General features: G+C 47.6%; 7 protein-coding genes across 7 annotated transcripts; 5 read left to right on the top strand and 2 right to left on the bottom strand.

The window, feature by feature from the left end:
• Window positions 1-367: 367 nt before the first annotated feature.
• On the top strand, window positions 368-2,120 carry FOXG_06801 (uncharacterized protein; the record flags this gene model as incomplete). The annotated part of the gene is made up of 5 exons (XM_018385446.1): window positions 368-748; window positions 841-1,243; window positions 1,329-1,372; window positions 1,433-1,786; window positions 1,842-2,120. 5 exons carry the CDS (start codon window positions 368-370, stop codon window positions 2,118-2,120), a joined length of 1,461 nt encoding a protein of 486 aa, XP_018242808.1.
• A 1,065-nt stretch (window positions 2,121-3,185) lies between these two features.
• Window positions 3,186-4,120, bottom strand: FOXG_06800 (uncharacterized protein; the record flags this gene model as incomplete). Its single annotated transcript, XM_018385445.1, has 1 exon — window positions 3,186-4,120. Exon 1 carries the CDS (start codon window positions 3,915-3,917, stop codon window positions 3,186-3,188), a length of 732 nt encoding a protein of 243 aa, XP_018242807.1. The 5' UTR covers window positions 3,918-4,120.
• Window positions 4,121-5,134: 1,014 nt separating this feature from the next.
• On the top strand, window positions 5,135-5,521 carry FOXG_19395 (uncharacterized protein; the record flags this gene model as incomplete). Its single annotated transcript, XM_018399608.1, has 1 exon — window positions 5,135-5,521. One exon carries the CDS (start codon window positions 5,135-5,137, stop codon window positions 5,519-5,521), a length of 387 nt encoding a protein of 128 aa, XP_018242806.1.
• A 5,947-nt stretch (window positions 5,522-11,468) lies between these two features.
• On the top strand, window positions 11,469-11,618 carry FOXG_19394 (uncharacterized protein; the record flags this gene model as incomplete). The annotated part of the gene is made up of 1 exon (XM_018399607.1): window positions 11,469-11,618. The coding sequence occupies one exon, from the start codon at window positions 11,469-11,471 to the stop codon at window positions 11,616-11,618; it is 150 nt and encodes a 49-aa protein (XP_018242805.1).
• Window positions 11,619-13,302: 1,684 nt separating this feature from the next.
• FOXG_19393 (uncharacterized protein) lies at window positions 13,303-13,401 on the top strand (the record flags this gene model as incomplete). Its single annotated transcript, XM_018399606.1, has 1 exon — window positions 13,303-13,401. One exon carries the CDS (start codon window positions 13,303-13,305, stop codon window positions 13,399-13,401), a length of 99 nt encoding a protein of 32 aa, XP_018242804.1.
• A 3,814-nt stretch (window positions 13,402-17,215) lies between these two features.
• Window positions 17,216-19,609, bottom strand: FOXG_06797 (phosphoenolpyruvate synthase; the record flags this gene model as incomplete). Its single annotated transcript, XM_018385444.1, has 1 exon — window positions 17,216-19,609. The coding sequence occupies one exon, from the start codon at window positions 19,607-19,609 to the stop codon at window positions 17,216-17,218; it is 2,394 nt and encodes a 797-aa protein (XP_018242803.1).
• An 888-nt stretch (window positions 19,610-20,497) lies between these two features.
• FOXG_06796 (pyruvate decarboxylase) lies at window positions 20,498-22,195 on the top strand (the record flags this gene model as incomplete). Its single annotated transcript, XM_018385443.1, has 1 exon — window positions 20,498-22,195. The coding sequence occupies one exon, from the start codon at window positions 20,498-20,500 to the stop codon at window positions 22,193-22,195; it is 1,698 nt and encodes a 565-aa protein (XP_018242802.1).
• Window positions 22,196-22,497: the final 302 nt, after the last annotated feature.

Here is a 22,497-nt window from a genome sequence, read left to right as displayed (position 1 = left end):
CTAACCACTCTTGGCAGACATATACCCTTGTTAACCTAGATATATGTAGTGGTTACGTCCCACAAATCATTTGACGGGGTATGATCTGATCCGAAAAGTTTATCCCTTTCCCCGTCAGGACCCACTGCTCTTGTTCAGGCATGTGGCATTGCTCTCAATTTCGCTTTTAGAAACAGCAAGGCCCGTTGAGCTGAAAAGGTTGTATATATACACAGCTGGCACCTGTTATTATCACCACGGCTCCTAATTCAAACTCTACACTTTTGGTTTCGAACTGGTCAGTCTTGCACTGTCTAGTCAACCCATTCGTGAGTTTGAGTCCCGCTGGAGACATTCTCCAAGAGCCCGGGCCACGAACAGCATCAATATGGCCAACATGAAGGCCAAGACCGGCCATCTGCATGATGCCTCGAGACATTTACAGGAAAACTACAACAAACGGACACAACTCAATACATACATTTACGAGTATTTCCTTCACAATAGCATGTTTCAATGTGCTCAATCCATTCTCAAGGCCGATTCCGACGTCAAGGTTCAGAGGCACAGCCCTGGCAGTGATCGCAACGACAAAGGCTTGCGGTTGAAGAATGCCCCCTGTAATAAGACCATTGACAACAGCTTCGACTCCACACACTCAAATCTTCTTCCAGCTCCCAACGTTCCCACTCTATCGCCGGACAGCTGTTTTCTCTATGAATGGTTTTGCCTCTTCTGGGCCATGTTCAACGCTCAAAAGAATGAGAATGTAAGGATTGAAGCATGTCAATATGCCTGTCATGTACAGGTATCGCATATAAAACACGCTTTCCCTCCTAGCATAGTTAACATGATACATAGCAACAAAACTGGCCAAAGCGGAATGTTAGCTGGCCGCAGACACAAAGCTCCTTACTACTACTGCAGGCTCCGGGCATTGCCACCCATAACGCCTTCTATAACTCTGGCGAAATGGGCGTAGGTAGCATGACTCCCGCAATCTCAGGTGTCCGAGCTTGTGGTAGTAGAAATGCAGCCTTGCAGAAATCCCACGTGCAACTGACTTCGATGGAGCAGCAAAACGAGAATGAGATTATAGCGGGACGAGGCAGAAGCAGTCTGTATCGAAATTATGGAACACCTGGTCAAGAGACAATACAAAATTCAAAGCTTTTTCAACGGCCCGCTCTACAAGCATCAAGGCCAGGCGCATTGCCTGATACCAAGCAGGTGAAACTTGGCACTCAACCAATGAACAACATCAGTGTGTTTTCCCATCTACTTTTTCGGATCTCGCCGTTATCTTTACTCCCTTAATCTCTTTGCCCAATAGCTTACCTACAGTATAGTACTTGATTTCCCGAAAGCAAAAGTAGGCGGCCTAGGCGGCAATGTGGGTGTAGTGCACATGCATGACTGGACACAAGCCTCTAATTTACGTACTTTTCAACAGTCCAATAGCCAAACGGCCCCGCCATCAATGGCAGCGAAACAAACACTATTTCAACAGGAAGGGAAAACATATGACAATTGGTCGGTGCAGTGGCAGAACGAATCCAATGAAAACCAGATTCCCGAGACGTCCCAGCATGGGGTCCAGGGTACACTGCAAGAACGGTCTCGACTCCCGCCAGTCCAGCCGGCAGATTCTAACGACAGTGCCAAGCCAAGAAGCACCATTTCCTCACTGTCACAGACGAGCAAGCCTGCCTTGCCAACTCCACAGCTTAGCAAAGCCACTCGCGAGAAAATCCCCTTTCCCAAAGGGACTATTCCCAAGAAGAGGACCACGAACGTCAAAGATGAGGTAATGGGCCTCGTGCATGAGACAGAGTTGCTTCTCCATTGCTAACGTCCCGTAGATGGTGTCTTGTAAGATTCCGAAATTGAACGTCGGCTCCACAGCGACACGCCCTGCGAATGCTGCTCCGAGCTCAGTGCCTCATATCAACCCCGTCGGTATAAGGAAGGATGTCCAGATTTCTAGTCTTTCGCAGGCCGTGCCTACGGGACAGCCAACAGTAGCTCTGCCACTTACGCCTGCTTCTATGGCAGCTAAACCACCTGTTGACTTGGTTCAGAGCGCGACATTAAATATGGAAAATTGTAATATGACTGTAAATCCCGTTCTCTCTCTTTAGGGACTGGTGAGGTGATTGCTAATATAGACGTAGGACCTTGCGAGTTTTCCTACGTTTGAGGATGATTTTGGTGGATTTGACTTGGGTGCTTTCCTAGAAAGTAGCGTTGAAGATGTAGGAGGCTTTCACCTCAACCATTTTGCGTCTAACATAGATGCCGATAACATTGACCAAAGTTGACATATTCATAGCTTCTAGATATAGCCAATAGACAGCATATATCACCTGATTCCCTGCAAACCAATCCTGTTATCTATAAGCGCTAGTGGGGGTTCTTTGCCCGCAGACAAGGAAGGTTCTCAGGGCGGTATCATGCCCCGACATATGCGACCGTGTAATATGACTTCTGCTATTTATCATTACGACGTTTCAGACACGTATGGAATCAATATCTGCTCACGAAGCGAAGGTTACGTCCGATCAGATAAGGATTCAATAGCACGGAAGGCGCATCAGGAATATGGCCAGACGCTGTCGTCGGCAGTCGGGGAAGGATGAGGTTGTTTCGGAGCTAGTTCGCGATATGAACAGAATCTATGCCAGCTCGGGAAAAAAAAAAAAAAAAAAAGAAAACCTTTGCGGGATACCCCTACGGTGAACAGTACGCAAGAGGTAAGATTAGATCATCCAAGCTAAGAGATAACTAAAGAGCTCAGCGGCCAAAACATTCTCTTAGATTCTCCAGAGAACACTATTATGCCAAACTATGTTCTGCATCCCTGCTAACTTTACCAAGCATTTCACAACTTCCTTACAATTCTGCAACCACAACATCATCTGGCAAGAGCACCATAACACTACTAGGATTGTAAAAGTATTTATTAGGCGAAGGGTCACATAAGGTGTACTTGAGAGGACTTGTGGCTGTTTTGAACAGGACTATCTTGTAGATCTTACTATGAAAGCTGCTAAGAGCGTGTATTTTTAATAAATAAGAGAAGATAGGGACCGAATTATATTATACATATCCAAAAGCAGCCTCCAAGGAAAATGAGAATGATAAGACAAGTTACGATCAGTGAAATCTCAACCACGGCGCCGTATTTGCTGGCCTCGCGGTTCGGTTCAATCAATATGGATGCGGCGGGACTCATGTTTCTTGACCTTCGGGACAATGATACTCAGGATCCCGTCTTGAAACTTGGCACTGACACCATCCTGATCTACATGAGATGGGAAGGTGAAGGTGCGGGAGAACTCGCCAACGCTGCGCTCAGCAAGCCAATACTTCGTCTTTTCGTCATGTTTGTCGCCCTTTGCTGGCTGTTGGGGCTGCGATTTGTTGTGTTCATCGCCATCGCCTTTGACAGCTCCATGCGCAGATGAGCCTTCGACAAAACCTGCAGGAGGGTTCCCTGAGGTATAGGTTCGCTCGGACTTTCCACAGATGACCAGTGTTTGCGGCTCAGTAAACTCGAGGTGCACCTCCTTCTTGTTCATACCAGGAAGTTCCCCATGGAGTTCGTAAGCCCGAGGCGTCTCGCAGATATCAAACCTGGGCTGCCAGTGGGTCATTCCAGTGTTATGAGTATTCTGATCTCGTCGGGAGTATGTGTCGTAATCCTCGAGAAGTCGGAAGATTGGGTGAAAGGGGGAATCAGGATTATAAAGGCTGCGAGGGAAAAGAGCCATCGTGCGTACTTTGTTGGCAATGGAATGTGGAAAGATGCGTTTGTTGATAAGTAAACCGCCTATTGTTTTGCGTGCTTGTTGAGAAACTAGTGATCTGCAGGGATACTTGGGAAGTCTTTGTAGCTCATCGTTCTGAAAGTCAGCTGCTGGGGGTATATATAGCATTAAATAAGACAGAGTCTTTACATCTGACTGGAGAGGACACTCCGTGGCTCTACAGAAAGGATTTGCTCATTGTCAATGTGTTGTAAGCTCAACATGATTCAGCATGATCTGATGCAATGATTGAAGTGAAGGGTGCCTCTAAATGCAGTGCCAGTATTACCCATGTGGGAACAGTAGTGTTGTATAAGTGATCTGACTTCTAGACAGAGTTTTTGGCATTATAACAATGACGTGTTTCCTTATCGACTTTACAATTTATGATCTGATCCAAGACGACTCGGTTGACACCTAGAGACAGTGTCTCCTGACCGCGGTCTTACCCCGCAATTGTCATCACGCCATTACAGGCCTTAGACCCAGTGGTGTAAACCTTCCCTCATGGCTAGCAGTGAGCCGTGCTGACTGAGGTTATTTAAAGGGCATTAGGTGATTGCTCTCGGCGAACTAGTGACATAATCCAGTCAAGCAAGACCAACAGCTAGGTTTAAGTAACAGCTCGACGTTTATCGCAGGTGTACCAATTAGTGATTAGTAACTATCGCGCTTATCAATATGACATCCGCGTGTACCGCCCCTTGTAGCTGTAGAGATGCTTAAATTTCTAATGTGCCGAGTACTGTTCGCATTAACGAAGAGGTTGCAACTAAGGACAGCACTTAGAAATTTATATGGGGTGGAGAGAGATTACTTTAGCTGTTACACTGCACGTTGCTAACTATTTTTATAGCTACCCTTTAATAGACTGAAGTTCTAGGCTAAACTCTTATTAACCGTGTGTTATCCTTATTCTTACTCTATGAAATAATTAGCAAACGGGAGGGCCTTAATCTATATTAAGATAAAACTAAAAATATCATATCTGACCTGGACCACTATGGGCTAATAGTGAAGTCATAATGGTAGAAAATAAAAGCATAGCAGGCGCCTAACGGTGGTTGCGCCTCTCTCGTATTGCCTCTAGGAGGGTGGGAACAAAATCAGCCCTCAGCGTTTACGAACGGAGAAATGTTACAATTAATAGCTCCTAGTGGAAAAGGTGGCCCAGCGAGCTGAAACCTAGCTGTGGAGCAAGGAGGGTGCAGAAACGATTATAAATACCTAAGCATTACCTAACAATCCCAAAGAAACTCTTCTTTACAAACTACAGCATCTCAAGCAACACATAAAAGAGAATAAACGTTGAGGTACCGGCTTCTAAACCCTCAATACCATTAACAATGCACATCTCTTATATCCTCCCCTTTGTCGCATTTGGCCTTGGAATCACCAATGCCGCCGCCATTGACGATACCAATATGCTCGACACTCGAGCACCTCACTGCCCCCTAGGCATCGAGTTAATCAGACTCCAGATCAAGCCCGGTAAATCGTTCACTGGGGTTGGAAAACCAGGCGAATGCAAACGCATCCCAAAGAATATCAAAGACTTTAACTTGGATTCTGATGGAACTAAGTCGCTTTTGCCGTGCTTTGTCTGCACGGTATTCGAGCACTCCGATTGTTCTGGTTCATCTGAAACTATTGAAGGCCATAAAGAAAAGTTCATGGCCAAAGGCAAGAAGAAGCAGCACTGGCAGAGCTGGAAGTGCGTGTGTAAGAAGTGATAGGAATAGACGGCAAAGATGGAAGATATAAGATTGACCCTAGAAGAGACAGTCGCTACAGAAAAGGGTATATCAGTAGGGACACTCATTCAGATTAAGCCCACAGAAAAGGATGCATTAATGGGAACATACTTACCTAGGTTAGGCATCTTGTATTTTTTCTTTTTTTATTTATTCTTCTGGCTTTATCACTCATTCCACTTTTAGTTAAGCTCTCGGAAATTGGTCGCAGAAAATCGATAGTTGCGAACTTTGCAGATGCCTTATAGCAATCAATACGTGAAATCTCTCTTAACTCCTAAATACTATCTTTGAAATCCTACTGTACCAAGGTTGAACGAAAACGCGTCGCATTATTCAATTTTCGTCCGTGCCAACCTAGACCACCCTTGATTTTTGCCGATATTCTTCCGAAAAATCACCCGTAGATTCTACACTTTCTGTCCGTGCGCATTGATATGGTAAGAAGGTTTAATAAAAACAACCTGTTGTTTACCTCCTTTTTATCCGTGCGCGCTCGTGCTTCTGACTTCCCGCTTTTATTCCATTCCTACCATATTCTACCCCTTCGCCTTCTGCTCCAGCTTCCCAATATCGTATAATAAAAGAATACAATATAGAAGCAGCAACAGTATATAACAGCACAGAAAGGGCTAACACCATGGAATCGTCACCGATTGCCCCAACTACAGGGATACAACAATCGCCTTATGAATTTCTCGAGCCGCTCTCCTTATGGGTTCATCCTGAGGCGCGACTACTAAGGGATTTCCCGGTGATCCGCCGGATCCGATGATCTGCCGGACTCACACCGATATTCACTCCCAACTTCAATCTTTAATAGCTCAACAACCATGGCAGCAATCGATAAAGCGCTCGAGTTTCTGAAAACCTCAGGATCTATTAACTATGCTGCTACCGCTAAAAAGTTCGAATGTGACGAGACTACCCTGCGCCGCCGCCATCAGGGCAAACAGAGGGCAAGACGCGATGCCGACTCTTTGTATAAATCTCGTCTTTCAAAACAACAGGAACAAGATCTTGTTACTTATATCCGTAAACTCTCACTGCGTGGCATTCCGCCAACCCTATCCATGATCCGAAATTTTGCCCAGGACATAGCCAAAATCGAGGTCGGAAAGAACTGGCCATACAGCTTCGTCCAGCGCCATCGCAACGAGATCGATTGTACCTGGTTTGATGGATTTGATATAGCACGAAGAAGAGCCGACAATGCTTCTCGGTATAGAGCATATTTTGATCTAGTAAGCAGACTCGTAGCGCCTTTGGTCCGTTGCTAATCATGGAAGATCCGTGAAAAAATCGACAAATACGACATCTTACCTCAGAACACGTATAACATGGATGAGAAGGGATTTCTCCTGGGCGTAATCAACCGAACGAAGAGAGTATTTGATGTCAATGCTGAAAGGCAAGGCAAATTGCTCGGTGCTTCCCGGGATGGGAACCGATCGTGGATCACATTCCTGGCGTGCATCTGCCAAGACATGACATCGCTACCCCCATTCCTCATCTACCAGGGCAAGCCGGGACAAGTTCAGGACACTTGGCTCACTGACTTTGATCCGGAGCATCAATCAGCCTTGTTTTCCACGTCCGAAACTGGCTGGACGAGTCACGAACTGGGGAAAGAGTGGCTGATTGGTGTTTTCGACCGCTTTACTAAGGCGAAAGCAAGAAATGGGCGCGATTACCGCCTTCTGATCACCGATGGACACTCTAGCCACATCAATATGGACTTCTTGGACTGGTGCGACGCGCATCGGATCATCGTTGCGGTGTTCCCACCTCACTCTACTCACCGGCTGCAACCCCTGGACGTCTCGCTTTTCGGGCCCTTATCAACAGCCTATACCAACCGACTTGTTCAGTGGACTTCAAAGACGCAAGGCCTCACTGGGCTATCCAAACGCGAGTTTTGGGTCCTGTTCTGGGGTGCATTGGAAGCTTCTTTCACTCCGGAGAACATCGCCAGTGGGTGGAGATGGACGGGTCTCAAACCTTTCGATCCGGACGTCGTCCTATCTCAGGTTTCGAAGAATACGGACGATGACTCAGATGTGGAAAGTGGCTTGGATGATTCCATTGCTTTACAAGAACCTACTGCACGAGAATTACGACGACCTGTTGATCATGTCGTGAAGCAATCCTCAGTCAGCTCTGACACAGGCGCCCGAAAGCTAAAGAGAACCCTTGAAAGCCTTCAGGCCGAGGTTGAACTACTCAGGCATGAGAACCAAGGCCTCCGTGAGACAATTATCCGTGAAAAACAGCGCAGGCAGCGTGGTAAAGCCCTGAAAGACTATATCTTTGATCGTGTGGATCCTAATTCAGCTCAGGCAGGGTTGAAAGCCACTCCACCCAATCCACGTAGTGGATCCACTCGTGGATTCCACTGTCCACTCCACTGGCAAAATCCCAGTGGATTGGCTAATCCACCGAATCCACTCGGCGATGTCGTGGATGGATTGGGTGGATTAGAGGTGGGGTAGTTAAGGGCGCCCATATATTTTGGCAGAATGCCTCTAACAGAGGTTGATGTGCCCCATAACTTTTGCAATATTGCTACCCTATGTCAAAAACACCATGAAACTTCTGAACAGCGCAATTTTAGAATACATACAATATAGGAAACACTATTCGAATGTCCCATGCTTTCTCATTGGGATGACGTAAGTCTTGATGGATATACTTAAGATTTTCTCCGTGAGTGCATATCATCATGAGGGCCATCAATAGGTGTATATTTTCCTCAACAATATATCCAGCAAATATCAAGTTCGACTGTCCATACTTTGGATTTATAATACAACAATTAAATAACTGCCGGCAAGCTGACTCAAAAAACGCGTCCAGATCCCTCAATATCTCAATACCGCGCGAAAAATTGCAAGCGATACTTATCGCGTCAAGCTCGTGATGTGAAGGATGTTAGGGACTTAGCTAATACCCGACCCCAATATGGCACTCGCTACGTACTCGTCCACATCAAATTAGCTCGAAAGGTAAGTATCTGAAACATCTGCAGGATAAGGGCATATTGTGCCAACTGGTCGCGTTGGACGCGTCATTCGCGCTGACCTGACGACCTGTTGTTGACCCATCACCTGCACCATGTTTTGCGATTTCGACATGACAAAGAGATTATTTTATCATGACCTCGCCTGATTCCTGCTTCGACATTTCCGACAGCGCCTTCGGGTCCGCTGCCGAATCAACACCCTGCCCGACGCCGTATCCTACCCGTTCAACCTCGACCTCTGTCTCGACTCTGAGGACCTCTTCCGTAAGCGATGAACAGTACGAACGTACGCTCTGGAGGCATTTCCCAGGCTGGGCGTTCTCTGAGCGAGCCAGGGAGACGCGTTGTTGGGGCCTGGCAATTTGGATATGACATCCAAAAGGAAGACGCCCGCAGATGGATATGCCGAGCGTGCATTCGCAAGAATAATCCACATCCACGTCATTTCGAAGCTGATGGCATTCATAACGCGTACAATCATCTGTTCAACGACCACGGGATCCGCGCTCCGCCTGGAATGACCCAAGGAACTGCTGAAAAGAAGGCGAATTCTAAGGGCAGAAAGCCTCCGGGGCAGCGGACTCTCGCTGAATCCATGAAGCTCGATCTACACGACCCCCGAGAACAAGCGATTGCGAATGACTTCATCAAACGCTTCGACAAGGAACACTTCCGGAGGCTTCTGATCGATTGGATCGTGGCCAAGAATCACTCCTTTTCAATTGCCGAGGAGGCAGAACTCCATGCTATTTTCGATTATTTGAACCCGTCAGTTTCGGCACGTAAAGCCAATATTACCCACACAACTGTTCGAGAAAAGATCGTTGCCGCGTTTGAACAACACAAGCAGAAGGTGATAGAGGTCTTGGGCAAGGCGCCTGGCCTTATCCACATCTCCTTCGACGGCTGGCGGTCTGGAAACCGATACGCCCTATATGGCACATGTTGCTTCTTTAGGGATGAAAACAACATGCCTTGCAAGATTACGCTTGGGCTCCCTGAAGTTAGCGCCAGGCACACTGGGCCTAATATCGCCGCAGAAATCCTCGATGTAATTGAATCGTATCAGATCCAAGACAAGATTGGCTATTTCACGCTTGACAACGCGAAAAACAATGATACCGCCATGGAGATTATTGGTGGAGAGCTCGGCTTCGTTGGGGCCCGCAGGCGAGGGCGCTGTTTTGGGCATACCTTGAACCTCTCCGCCAAAGCCATTCTATTTGGGCATGATGCTGACGCTTTTGAGCGGCGGATATCAGGCGTAGGGCCTCTTACCGAAGCAGAACATTTGATTTGGCGCAAGAAGGGGCCAGCAGGCAAACTGCACAATCTTGTGGTAGCTATCCACAGATCTGACTTGTTGACTGGCATGCTTCGCAACATTCAACAAGAAGCCTTTAACAAGTCATCTGACCCAAAACTCAACGCCAGGAAGCCATTGGATGTTATTTTGGACAACGATACGAGATGGCTGTCACAGTATACATGATACGACGAGCTCTACTACTTCGCGACTATATCGAACGACTCATTGCCCACCATCGAATCGACTTCGAACAGCAGAACAAGGCCAAGAGGGGCGGTCCTAAGAAGTCACTCACATTGCCCTTTATTTGCCAGCCAGAGAACCAGCTATCCGACAAGGACTGGGAGGTGGTCGAAATATTTGCGCAAATACTTAGTTACTACGAAGCCACGATTAAAATGCTAGAAGGCGACGGCCAGATCCGCAAGCGGAAACGTGGGTGGACTGGGTCATATGGCAATATTTGGGACGTTATTCAAGGCTTTGAATTTCTTCTCGAGCAACTTGAACGTTTTAAGGACATCGCGAAGGACTTCCCTGATACTGAACACTTCAGGATCAACATCAATTTGGGCTGGCAGAAGTTGAATGAGTACTATGAGATATTGAGCGAGACGCCCATCTACTACACTGGCCTGGCGCTCCATCCGGCATACCGATGGAAATGGTTTGAACGCAACTGGACTGATCGCCCTGAGTGGATTGACGAGGCGAAAAACATGGTTCACGATGTCTGGCGTTTTGAGTATCGGGAGGCCACGTTGCCTGGACAGGAGCCGTCAGTCGTTGAGCCAGTTCCCAAGCAGCGGAAGACTTCGGACAATCCGTTTCAGGAATACCTTAAACGAAACCGCTACACAGCGCCAGAAGCAAGTCATGATGGCCTCACGCCAGGTGAAGACGAATACCTGCATTGGATTACGCACTGCGAAAGTGGTGATGGCTCCATCGACGATCCTCTCGCTTACTGGCACGAGAAGCGATTCAAGTATCCAAACTTATCGCGAATGGCGCTTGATTTTCTCACGATACAACCAATGTCTGCTGAGTGTGAGCGTCTTTTCTCAGCAGCAGGTCGGATGGTGAACCCTCTGCGCTACCAACTTGAAGCCCAGATTATCGGGATGTGCCAGGTATTGCGTTCATGGCTGAGGGCTGGTATTATTCATGAATTAGATTCCTTCTTTATCTCGGTAGACGAAGAAAAAGTCGACCTCGAATTAGCTCAGATGTCGGATCAACAGCTTGAAGGATGGGCAACAAAGTGGCTCACTCAGGTGGTGGGCGTTCAAGACGAGATGGGAGCCCGTTGGGGATAAGGTCTCACTCGGAAGTTGGAATAAGGGACCTACGTGGGCAAAGGCTTCGGGAATAGCGTCACCATCATGGCATCAAGAATAGAGGCACTTGCCAATCCACCCAATCCACCCAATCCACCCAATCCACCCAATCCACGATAGCTTCCAGTGGATCCACTATACTGAGATATTCAGTGGATTATGATCTACCCACTCCACTTGAGCTGCTAGTGGATTGAGTGGAGTGGCTTTCAACCCTGTTCTCGAGAGGACTATCTACATAACGATGCTCGTTCCATGGGTAACATTGCCAGTATGGAGGGCAAAGAGCGTGCGAGTACCAGGGCAAGCATAAATACTGCTTGGATTAAGCTGAACGAGTACTATACTCTCCTCGGGCGGTCGCCTCTGTTTGCGGCCTCTGTTGTTCTGAATCCGGAGTGCTGAGACCCGCTCCTTATCGGTAGCGAACGTAATCTCTCCATGATTGGGTCTGAGGCCGTTACAGATGTCCCGTAGGCCCACCCGTTGATCTGGATTGATCTGTTCGTTAAATTGCATTCACCTGCGGTCCTGTATCTCTAGACGCTAAGGTGGCGGTCATCGCGTCATCGGACTCGTAGTAGCTGCCACTAGCCTCCTCTGTGTCTCGGCCAACCCCGCATGTTGCACGTATGATTAAGAACCTGACCTCACCTCAGGTGATGTGGTCAGGCCAAAGAGAACTATATTTGAACATTAGTGTGGATGAGCACCAAAATCATGGTGTCGGGAAAAAGCGGCAAGACAAGCTAGAACAATGTATCAGACCACTGATATTTCGACTAACTACTACCTACACTCACCCTATACGCAATCAAAAAGCCGCCAACAAATGCCTGAGCCATGGTTCCATTATGGCCTTTGACTTGTTTATGATGTGGCTCAGTTCGCCGTCGTGCGTGGTTTATGGCGGAAACTTACGATCATATGTCCAAGAAATCATAGAAGCCATAACTGGTCCCTCAGATACAATAAGGGAACAACGCGAAATATGGCCTTTATATTTCACCACATTCTCCTGAAAATTACTCGAATTTCAAGAGGAAGTCACTTTCAAACGATTATTCATGCCTTATCTTCCTCCAGGTAATTCGGCCAGTCACCGCAATGCCTTCGCCTCGAGTACGCCTGTAGCATTCCTTGGGGTAATAAGTATTGTTTATATTGCGCAGTAGTGCTGGGTGAAAGTATATTTTATACAACTTGGTTTTTTATTATTAAGATGAGAGTTCTTCTCAGGTTTATATCTCTAAATGATTTCATATAGGACTTTAAACTTTAAATCTAGGACTTTCAGACTGTTAGTCTGAATCCTGAAGGGAAGGGGGATCCCCGGATTTTCCAACAATAAGCAGCATCGCTGCTCTATTATTGATAGTTGTTATTTTGTACGCACATCTCTCAAAGTTTTGCGATTCATATCCATGTTAATAAAGCTAGCTTTATCGTGAAATCACGATATCCTGTCCATATACAGATCCTGAACAACGCAAGCCCATCAGAAAAATACGGAATAGTGAAGGGGTCTAAAAAGCAGGCAACGTGGACCGTAACGCAGCCTAGTTCAGTTGAAGTCTGGTGAGTTCCAATTTGAAAGGAGGGATTTTCCTACCCGTACTAATATCAGTATAGTGCAATATGCATCGAAGTTCTGAGGGACCAGGAGGATGTCCGACTATTGAAATGTAACCATGTCTTCCATACTGGTTGTATTGACTTCTGGTTCCAGAGACACCATGTCGACTGCCCGTTATGTAAATCCATATTCATTCCAGACAGGCGCAGCGATCCTGAAGACCTTCCATAGCGGGGTTCCATTAGCGAGGGACGATTTATGAAGGTGTTAGAGTTCTAGTGATCGAAAGATATAGAGAGATCGAATCTTTGAGGGGTCGTTCAAAGTCTGCAAAGTACTCGACAGGAGGTTTTTCTTTTACAATTTGCTTCCTCCCATACGCGGGCCACATATATTTAATCATTATTCTATATATTTGGGGTAGTGGTCCGTGTGGTAGAAGTCTTATATTTCTTCCAATTACAGAAGTAATCTAGCGGCAGCTCATCCACAGATCAACGCCTCCTAGGACGCATGCTTCTTACTGCCGGCTTCAGCTATAAGACATCGGCGGCTAAGGATAACCTAAATGCAGGTTCAGCAGGTCATGCCTGCTCTTTCCACTACGCCTAGACGCCCGTCAGGTTGGCCTAGCCCACTAACAGGCGCCTGGGCTAAGACCTAACCCTCCCATCCCTATTTACTAACGGACTGACAAAGACTAGGTCGAAGAAATAATCGAATTCGTTGGCGACTCGAAGGCCGGTTGCCGTATGTCCTATCGAAGAATCCTTCAAGCCCTCAGCTAGGACCAGTCTAAGTACCCTATCCGCTATGCCTCAGCCGCGCCGGCATTAACAGATATATGCATGCTGCGAGCCACTGATCACACTCTAAGAGTCACATCGACTAGTCCATTCATCAATGGAAGTTCTCCGATGTCGTCTACAGCACTGGTAGCAGTACACGTGTCCGTCCAGCTACGTATCGCGAGGCAGCTCAGAGTGATCTCGTGGTCATAACCGCAGCATCGAAACACATGTTAGGTAAGTTTTCATATACACGCTTCGGTCATGAGCTCATGATTCTTCCAAGGTGAGACAATGGTCGACTATACGTCTCGAAACACTACAATGATACGCGAGGTTATTGAGGCGATGAGGCCTTTCCGGCCTGACACGGTCTTATTGGTCGTGGCGAATCCCGTTGACCTTCTAACCTCGATCGCCAAAGAAATGTCGAGACTTCCTCCGTCTCAAGTTATCGGCACAGGTACTACTCTCGACACTTACAGACTTCGAGGGATGGTTGCATCTCGTGCTTCGGTGAATGCCCACGACTCTAATCGACATCTCATTATATCTGATGCAGCATCACTATAGGTATCACTGTCTGCTGTAGATGCATTCGTCATGGGCCGTCAGGGAGAAGATCAAGTATTAGCCTGGTCTTCAGCAACTATTGGCGCGGTCCAGATTGCAGATGTACAAATGTTGAGTGGTCTTGATCGCACGAGGATCGAACTAATCTGCAAGCATCGATCACAAAGTACCATTCGGGGTAAAGGCTCTGCCCCCTTCGGAATTGCTTCAGTTGCCGCTGATTTGTGCTGTTCTGTTATATTGGACAAGCATTAGATGTGCCCTGTGAGTCACATTCAAAAGCAGTATAGATGTTGTCTCAGCATGCCTGCTGTTGTTGGCAGAAAGGGAATTCTAAGTTCAGTCCCGCTCTCTTTGAATGATAAGGAAGAGGCTACAGTGACGACGTTGGGGAAACCATTGAAAGAAAGCGTTGAGTTGATACAACGAGACTGGTAATAGTGATATTTACTTTCACAATGTTTACAGTAATAGGTTATATGATTCTGACAAAATCCATCACGATAATGATTAGACACGCTCATCTTTATATGTCAAGTAATGGGACACATGCCTTTTCCCAGTGAAGAGTAATCTCTTCCGGAAAAGTAGGATCTGCTGGGCTGCGAGATACCCATTCTATTGATAGTTTCAGACCATTAAAAGAACCCGTGTTCCCTTTTGTAGTGGTCGTGTACAATCACCACTAATAGCGATTTCCATTTTCTTTGCAGCTGTTGCCATTGACAGTTCGTACCCTTTGTTGACTCAACAGATCTACACAGCTCATGAGATATCTGCAGTAACAGTCAAACTGATCAGCCATTAATACAATATGTATATCACTAACATTAATTACATACCATACACAACCCCCCTTTCGACAGCCCCACCCTTTCGTCAAGCAAAAAAAAAATAGCACCACCAAAATTCGTCAACTTCACTTATACGAAATTTGGCCAGAATAAATAGCTACCTAAAAGAAGCTTCTTTTATTGATTATATAAATGAGTGGAGATAATTATTTTGACCTGTTGAGGATGTGCTGGGCACGCGATATATGCAAGTCATGCTATTGAAATATTTTCAATATGGTCACTAACCTCCTCACCACTCTTTCTCGTGATTTTTGATCTTTACCCTCGACAACAGCAGAAAAATGCCTAAATCATGACTTAAATGGGAATATACAGAGGACGATATGGCTGAGGCCATATTGGACATTACCGATCATGGTTTTTCACCCCCTCAAGCGGCCCAGAGAAGAGGAGTGCCCCGAACGACCCTCATCGATAGACTTAACGGCCGTGGGGCCGCTGAAGACCAGATCCAGCCTCGCCGACGTTTGTCCAAGAGCCAAGAAGATAGGCTCGCTTTCTGGATACTCCGTCAGGAGTCTTTGGGCTATGCTCCGTCCCACAGTCAGATCCGCGCTTGCGTCATGGGCCTGCTGAGACAGCAGGGCGAACATCCCGACTTAGGACGTAACTGGGTGATTAAGTTTATCAATCGCCGCGCAGACCTAAAGATCAAGATGGGTAGACGTCAAGAAGCTAAAAGGTTCGACTCTTTCACACCTAGAGCGGTTCATTGGTACTTTGATATCCGGGATGGCCAGTATGGCTGGATCAAGCCTGAAAACACCGTCAACGTTGATGAAGGCGGTATTATGACTGGTTTCGGCAAGTATTCACCTCTATTACTTGTCGGTGCTTGCATTTTGACCGACTAATTCTCTTCATTCAGGCCTAGATAGCTTAGTTGTTGGAAGCGCGGACCCGAAGCGCAAGGCCTTCCTCAAGGGACCACAGACTCGGAATTGGACTTCATTCATCGAAGCTGTCACTGCTGACGGCCGCGCTTTAGTTCCTGGCATAATCTTCAAGGGGAAGGAACTGCAGAAACAATGGTTCCTTGACGAGTTCAAGCAGATAGCAGACTGGTATTACATAACTTCGCCCAAACAAGTGGACTGATGACCACATAGGCATTGAATGGCTTGAAAGAGTTTATCTGCCCCAGACTACACCTGCCGACGAGTCAGACGCGAGACTGATCATCTTAGATGGTCACGGAAGCCATGCAACAGTATGTCCTCCATTTCCCCCATCTCACGATCAGTGCTGAGTGGTGGAAGGATGAATGGATGGCCACGTGCTTTTTGAACAACGTTTATTGCTGCTATCTACCAGCACACTGCTCTCATGGACTCCAGCCACTAGACAATGGAGTCTTCAACGCGTTAAAGGCTGCATATCGACGAGAGCTGGAAAGGTTGGCCTCGTTGACTGATTCCGCTCCGATGGACAAGGTCAATTTCATCAGGGCCTACGCCAAGGCTCGCCGAGTTGGAATGACTAAGAAGAACATACTGTCAGGCTGGAGGGTCACTGGCAACTGGCCGATTTCGCGTTCCAAAGCGCTGCGACACCCTGAAATCCAACAAGACAGGCCAAACAGCGGCCCAAGAGTGACTCCTGAACCTAGGCCGTATCTTGGCTCGGACGATACACCACAGACGAGCCGTCAAATTCGAGATCTTGGGCTGAACAAAACACCAAAGACGCGGAGACGGTACAACGTGATAGCCAAGGGCTTTGAGGCTCAACAACAGACAGTAGCGGCGCATACGCAGAGGATTGCCAGCCTAGAGGAAGAATTGGCTCGGCTGAAGAGAGGGAAGAAGAGGAAGGCGGTACCGAATCCTAACAGGCGTTTTATGACTCTCGGGGAGACTTTAGCTGTTGGAGAAGCCATACCTCAAGGGGAGACTCAAAATGAGTCTGTCGTGGTGGAATCTGTCTGTTCAGACGAGCGAGAGTCAGAATCAGAGGCTAGCTCGGTCATTGAAGTGAGAGAGGAAGCCGTACCCCACCAACGGACCACGCGGTCAGGACGGCTTATCGAAAGACCTAAATTCCAATAGAGATAGTTGTTCGCTATTGTGAGATGAGATATTTTGCACATGTCCCTCATTTTGGCCGAGTTGTTTACAAGTGAAGTTGTCCATTTTTGGTGGTCCTCTTTTTTTTTTTGCTTGACGAAAGGGTGGGGCTGTCGAAAGGGGGGTTGTGTATGGTACATATTTACAAGCCCTGTTCACTAGCCACCACGTGTTTCATAACCTGAACAAAACTATCCGGACTAACAGAGATGGAATCGATTCCCGCATCAACCAAGAACTTAGCAAACTCAGGATGATTGCTCGGTGCCTCACCGCAAAGCCCAATCTTGCATCCCTCCCGACGAGCCACTTCAATAGCTCTGGCGATCATCCACTTAACAGCCTCATCCTGCTCGTTGAACAAACTCGCCAACTCTCCAGAGTCCCGGTCTACTCCGAGCGTAAGCTGTGCCAGGTCATTAGACCCAATGGAAAAACCGTCAAAGTGTTCAGTGAAGCTCGAGGCCAGAATGACATTGGATGGAATCTCGCACATGACATAGACCTTAAGACCATTCTCTCCTCGCTTTAGACCGTTCTCCTCCATAACGTCTAGCACCTTTCGGGCTTCTTTGATTGTTCGGCAGAAGGGTATCATGACGATGGCATTGGTGAGACCTATTTCCTCTCGTACCCTCTTGACAGCCCGGCATTCCAGAGCGAACCCCTCTTTGTAGCGAGGTGAGTAATAGCGCGAGGCCCCGCGGAATCCAATCATGGGATTCTCCTCTTTCAGTTCAAACTCAGCACCACCTATCAGACGAGCATACTCGTTGGTCTTGAAATCGCTCATCCTGATGATGACTGGTTTAGGGTAGACAGCGGAACAAAGAGTTGCAAGGCCGGATGCCAACTTGTCAACAAAGTAATCAGGCTTGGAGGCATAGCCTGCCGTCAACTTGCCAATTTCTCTCTTGGCTTCTCCATCCTTGAGATGTTCGAAGTGAATAAGAGCCATAGGATGGACTTGGATAGAATTGCTGACGACAAATTCCATACGAGCAAGTCCGATGCCGTCAACTGGGAGTCTCCACCAGCGGTATGCAGCTGCAGGGTTGGCCAGATTCAGCATGATCTTTGTTCGGACCGAAGGGAGTTCAGATATGTAAACCATCTGGGTGGTGATTTCCGAGATTCCATCATAGACAAGACCTGAATCACCTTCTGCACACGATACAGTGACATCCTGACCGGTGTGCAGAACGTATGTGGCATTTCCTGTACCCACGACTGCTGGAATACCTAGTTCGCGACTGACAATGGCGGCATGAGAAGTACGCCCACCTTGGTCGGTGATGATAGCGGCGGCGCGCTTCATGACAGGCACCCAGTCAGGATCTGTAGCCTCGGTGACCAAAATAGATCCATCGATAAACTTATCCATGTCCGAGACCGTATTGAGCAGGCAGATACGCCCAGCAACTGCTTTATCACCAATGGATAGTCCAGTGGTCAATATATGGCCACGTTCACCAACCTTGTAGGTTTTAAAGGCAGCTGTGTCACGACGAGACTGCACAGTCTCGGGTCTGGCCTGGACGATGAAAAGCTTTCCCGAAGAGCCATCCCTGGCCCACTCCATATCCATCGGGCAACCATAATGCTCTTCAATGAGACATGCCCATCGTGACAGCTGGAGAATTTCTTCATCCTCGAGAACATAAGCGGCTTGCTCAGCCCTGGACGTGGGGACATTACGTGTAGGTCTGCACTTATCCCCATAAACCATTTTGATTGACTTATCGCCAAGTTTCTTGCTTAGAATTGGTGAAAGATTCTTGTTGGACAAGAGAGGCTTGAAAGATTGGTATTCATCCGGGTTGACCGTGCCCTGAACAACGTTCTCGCCAAGACCCCAAGCAGCATTGATGAGAACAACTTTGTCGAATCCGCTCTCGGTATCTATAGAGAACATGACACCCGAACCACCGATATCAGAGCGAACCATTTGTTGTACTCCAATGGAAAGAGCCACGCTTGCATGGCTGAACTCCTTGATTTGGCGATAGCTGATGGCTCGATCTGTGAAGAGTGAAGCGTAGCATCGTCGACAGGCATCTAGCAGTGCTTCTCTACCTTGAATATTCAGGTACGTCTCCTGCTGTCCAGCGAAGCTCGCATCAGGAAGATCTTCAGCTGTTGCGCTAGATCGTACTGCAACACTCAGATTATCAACCTGAGCTTTATCACAAAGGTCTTGATAGGCTGACAAAATGGCCTCTGCAGTATCAGCTGGCCATGTCCCACGTAGGAACAAGCTACGTATGGCATGGCCTGCCTCGGCGAGTGTCTGTTGACCAGCCTGCCATTCATTGACCAATTCATCGATTTTGCCGCGGATGTTATTGGCATCGACGTAGTGCCAGTAGGCATAGGAGGATGTCGCGAAGCCTGGTGGCACTGGAATCCCTTTGGGTCCGAGGGCTCGAACCATTTCGCCCAAGGAGGAATTCTTGCCGCCGACTAGGCCGACATCACTTCGAGCCAGGTGCTCAAAGTTGAGAACCAGAGGTTCAGCAGTCCAATCGTCATTCATGATTGAATAATTGCTTGAACGTGACGCAGAAGCCCTATAGAGTAAAGATGTAATGGGGGTTGAGGCTTGTTTTATGAGCACAAACATTTGCGTAGACCGTCAGATACGAGTGAATCAGTCTTTCATTCTTGAGTTTCCCCATTTATGATGGGAGACTTTGATGTGTCACTATACTGTCATCTTTCCATTGTCTCAACAGCATGAATCTCCTCTTTCCCTAACCTTTTTGAGTTTACATTAGTGTCGTTGGAACTCATCATGTTATCCTAAAAGTGGGGTAAACTCAAGACTTTACGACCTGGAGGTACAGTGGACAATACATTATGAGAATGCGACTTGACCTGGTGAATCTTGGGACATATAAGTTGTTCATGACGCCACGCATGTTAAGTGGCTTTCGCTTGTCTCTAAGGACTACTGCTTCAATACCGGGAAGTTTCCGAGTAGACATCCATAACGACATAACCGGTCAGCTCATTTGCCGGTCATGTTATGGTGGCCTGATTACGATAGTGGCTTGAACCTTAGTATGTTACAACTACTAGCACGTAATCAGAGGCTTGCAATCTCCAGTTCGCAGCCAGTAAGACGTCAAAGGCACTGGGAATACACGTCTAGTATCTCCCAGCCAGAACACCTCCATATCTTCTCAAATGATCATTCTATGACTCCATTACAGGGTGATATCGAAGAGGGTATGACTACGCGATGCATTGTAATCATGCAAATTTAGTGGACAATCCCCCGCTGCAGTACATATGGTCGAATATTTAGACAACTCGATGTCAAGGACCAGCAATTCAAGACTACCTTGGCTGCTTTCCTCATTTTTGTACAAGGCCGATATATTCGTGCCACCAGTATACAGGAATCCCCATTTCCGTCGCCATGTCGCCCTTCACCGTGGGTGATTATCTTGCTGAGAGGCTTGTCCAGATCGGAATCCGTCATCATTTCATTGTCCCAGGGGACTACAACCTAATTCTCCGCGACAAGCTTGAGGCTCATCCGTCCCTGACTGAAATAGGCTGCACGAATGAGCTCAACTGCTCTCTCGCCGCTGAAGGCTATGCTCGCGCGAATGGCATTGGTGTCTGTATCGTGACGTACAGCGTCGGCGCTTTCTCTACCTTCAATGGAATCGGCAGTGCCTACGCTGAGAGACTTCCTCTTATCCTTGTTAGTGGAGCGCCTAATACCAACGATGTGGGCCAACACCTACTCCATCACACTCTTAGTGAATATGACACGACATATCAGCTTGAGATGGCCAGAAAGATCACTTGTTTCGCGGCTCGTGTGCGTCAGGCATTGAACGCTCCTGGGATTATCGATACAGCTATCCGAGCTGCCCTCACACAAACGAAACCTGTTTACATAGAGGTTCCAGTTAACCTTGCGGGCGAGACCTGTCTTCGTCCTGGACCTATAACCTCGCTTCTTACATCAGCTCCATGCAACCAACACGCACTCGATGTTGCTGTATCCAAATCGTGCGAGCTTATTGGTACCAAACACAGGTGCATTATCCTTGTTGGGCCCCTGGTACGTAGGGCCAAAGCTCAGGATGCTCTCCTTCAATTGGCAGAGGCGATCGGATGTGCTGTCGTCATCCAACCAGCTGCCAAGGGCTCATTTCCTGAAGATCATGCACAGTTTGCTGGCATGTTTTGGGGTCAGGTCAGCACCCTAGCGGCTGACGCTATCGTAAATTGGGCTGATCTGCTTATTTGCATTGGCACTGTCTTCACCGACTACAGCACTGTTGGTTGGACAGCTTTACCAAGTGTCCCGCAGCTTGTTGTTGATATGAACAATATAACAGTGGCTTCCAAGCTCTACTGCAGCCTTATTGAAATGCACGACTTTCTGTCGAGACTAGCTGCGACAGTTGGCTGGAATGATACTACCATGATTGAGTATAACAGGTTACGTCCTGATCCATCTCTGGGAAAACCCTCACGTGGTCCTGAGAAGTTAACGAGAAAGGAGATTGCTCGACAAACGCAAGCCCTGCTGTCACTTAACCCTGATACTACGGTGTTTGCGGACACTGGTGACTCATGGTTTAACGGACTGAAGTTGAGTCTTCCATTTGGAGCTGAATTTGAGATTGAAATGCAATGGGGCCATCCTGGATGGTCTATTCCCGCATCATTCGGTTACACCCTTGCAAGGCCGCAACGACAGATTATCGTCATGGTTGGAGACGGTGCCTTCCAGATGACAGCCCAGGAAGTATCTCAAATGGTAAGATACAGAGTGCCTATCATTATACTCCTCATGAATAACCGAGGCTACACTATCGAGGTGGAAATTCACGATGGACTATATAATCGAGTTCAGAACTGGGATTATGGTCATTTAGTCGAGGCGTTTAGTTGTGAGGATGAAGGAAAGATCGCGCTTGGTCTTGAAGCTCGCACTTCTGAGGAACTTTCGAATGGTTTGGAACGAGCCGTTGCGCATACTGATGGTCCAACGCTCATTAATTGTATTATCCATCAAGACGACTGTAGTCGGGAGTTGATTACTTGGGGGCATTTTGTAGCTGCTGCTAATGTTCGAGGGCCGAAGAAGGATTAGTTTTAATGGTAACTAGCTAACGTGTATAAGTATGCGTCGCACTAAAAATAACCCCCCCTATACTACTTTTGAACCGCAACCAGTCTCTATCATCGAGGGAGCAGCCAGCTATGGCTTCGCCATTCACCAGCAGCACCTCTCCATCTGCGACGGCTCGGGCCGTCTTGGACCTGCCGAGGTCTTTAATGCTGAACTTACAGGAGCACTGGAGGGCCTTAAGGCCGCTCTCAACCCCCCAGGATCGGCGGCACGGGACATTGTAGTCTGTCTAGACAACCTGGCAGCCGCCACATGCCTACGGG

The sequence above is a fragment of the Fusarium oxysporum genome, chromosome 3, assembly GCF_000149955.1.
Source record: "Fusarium oxysporum f. sp. lycopersici 4287 chromosome 3, whole genome shotgun sequence".
NCBI lineage: Eukaryota > Fungi > Ascomycota > Sordariomycetes > Hypocreales > Nectriaceae > Fusarium > Fusarium oxysporum.
The sequence above is the reverse complement of the archived record's forward strand: the minus strand, read 5'-3'. Positions and strand labels throughout refer to the sequence as shown.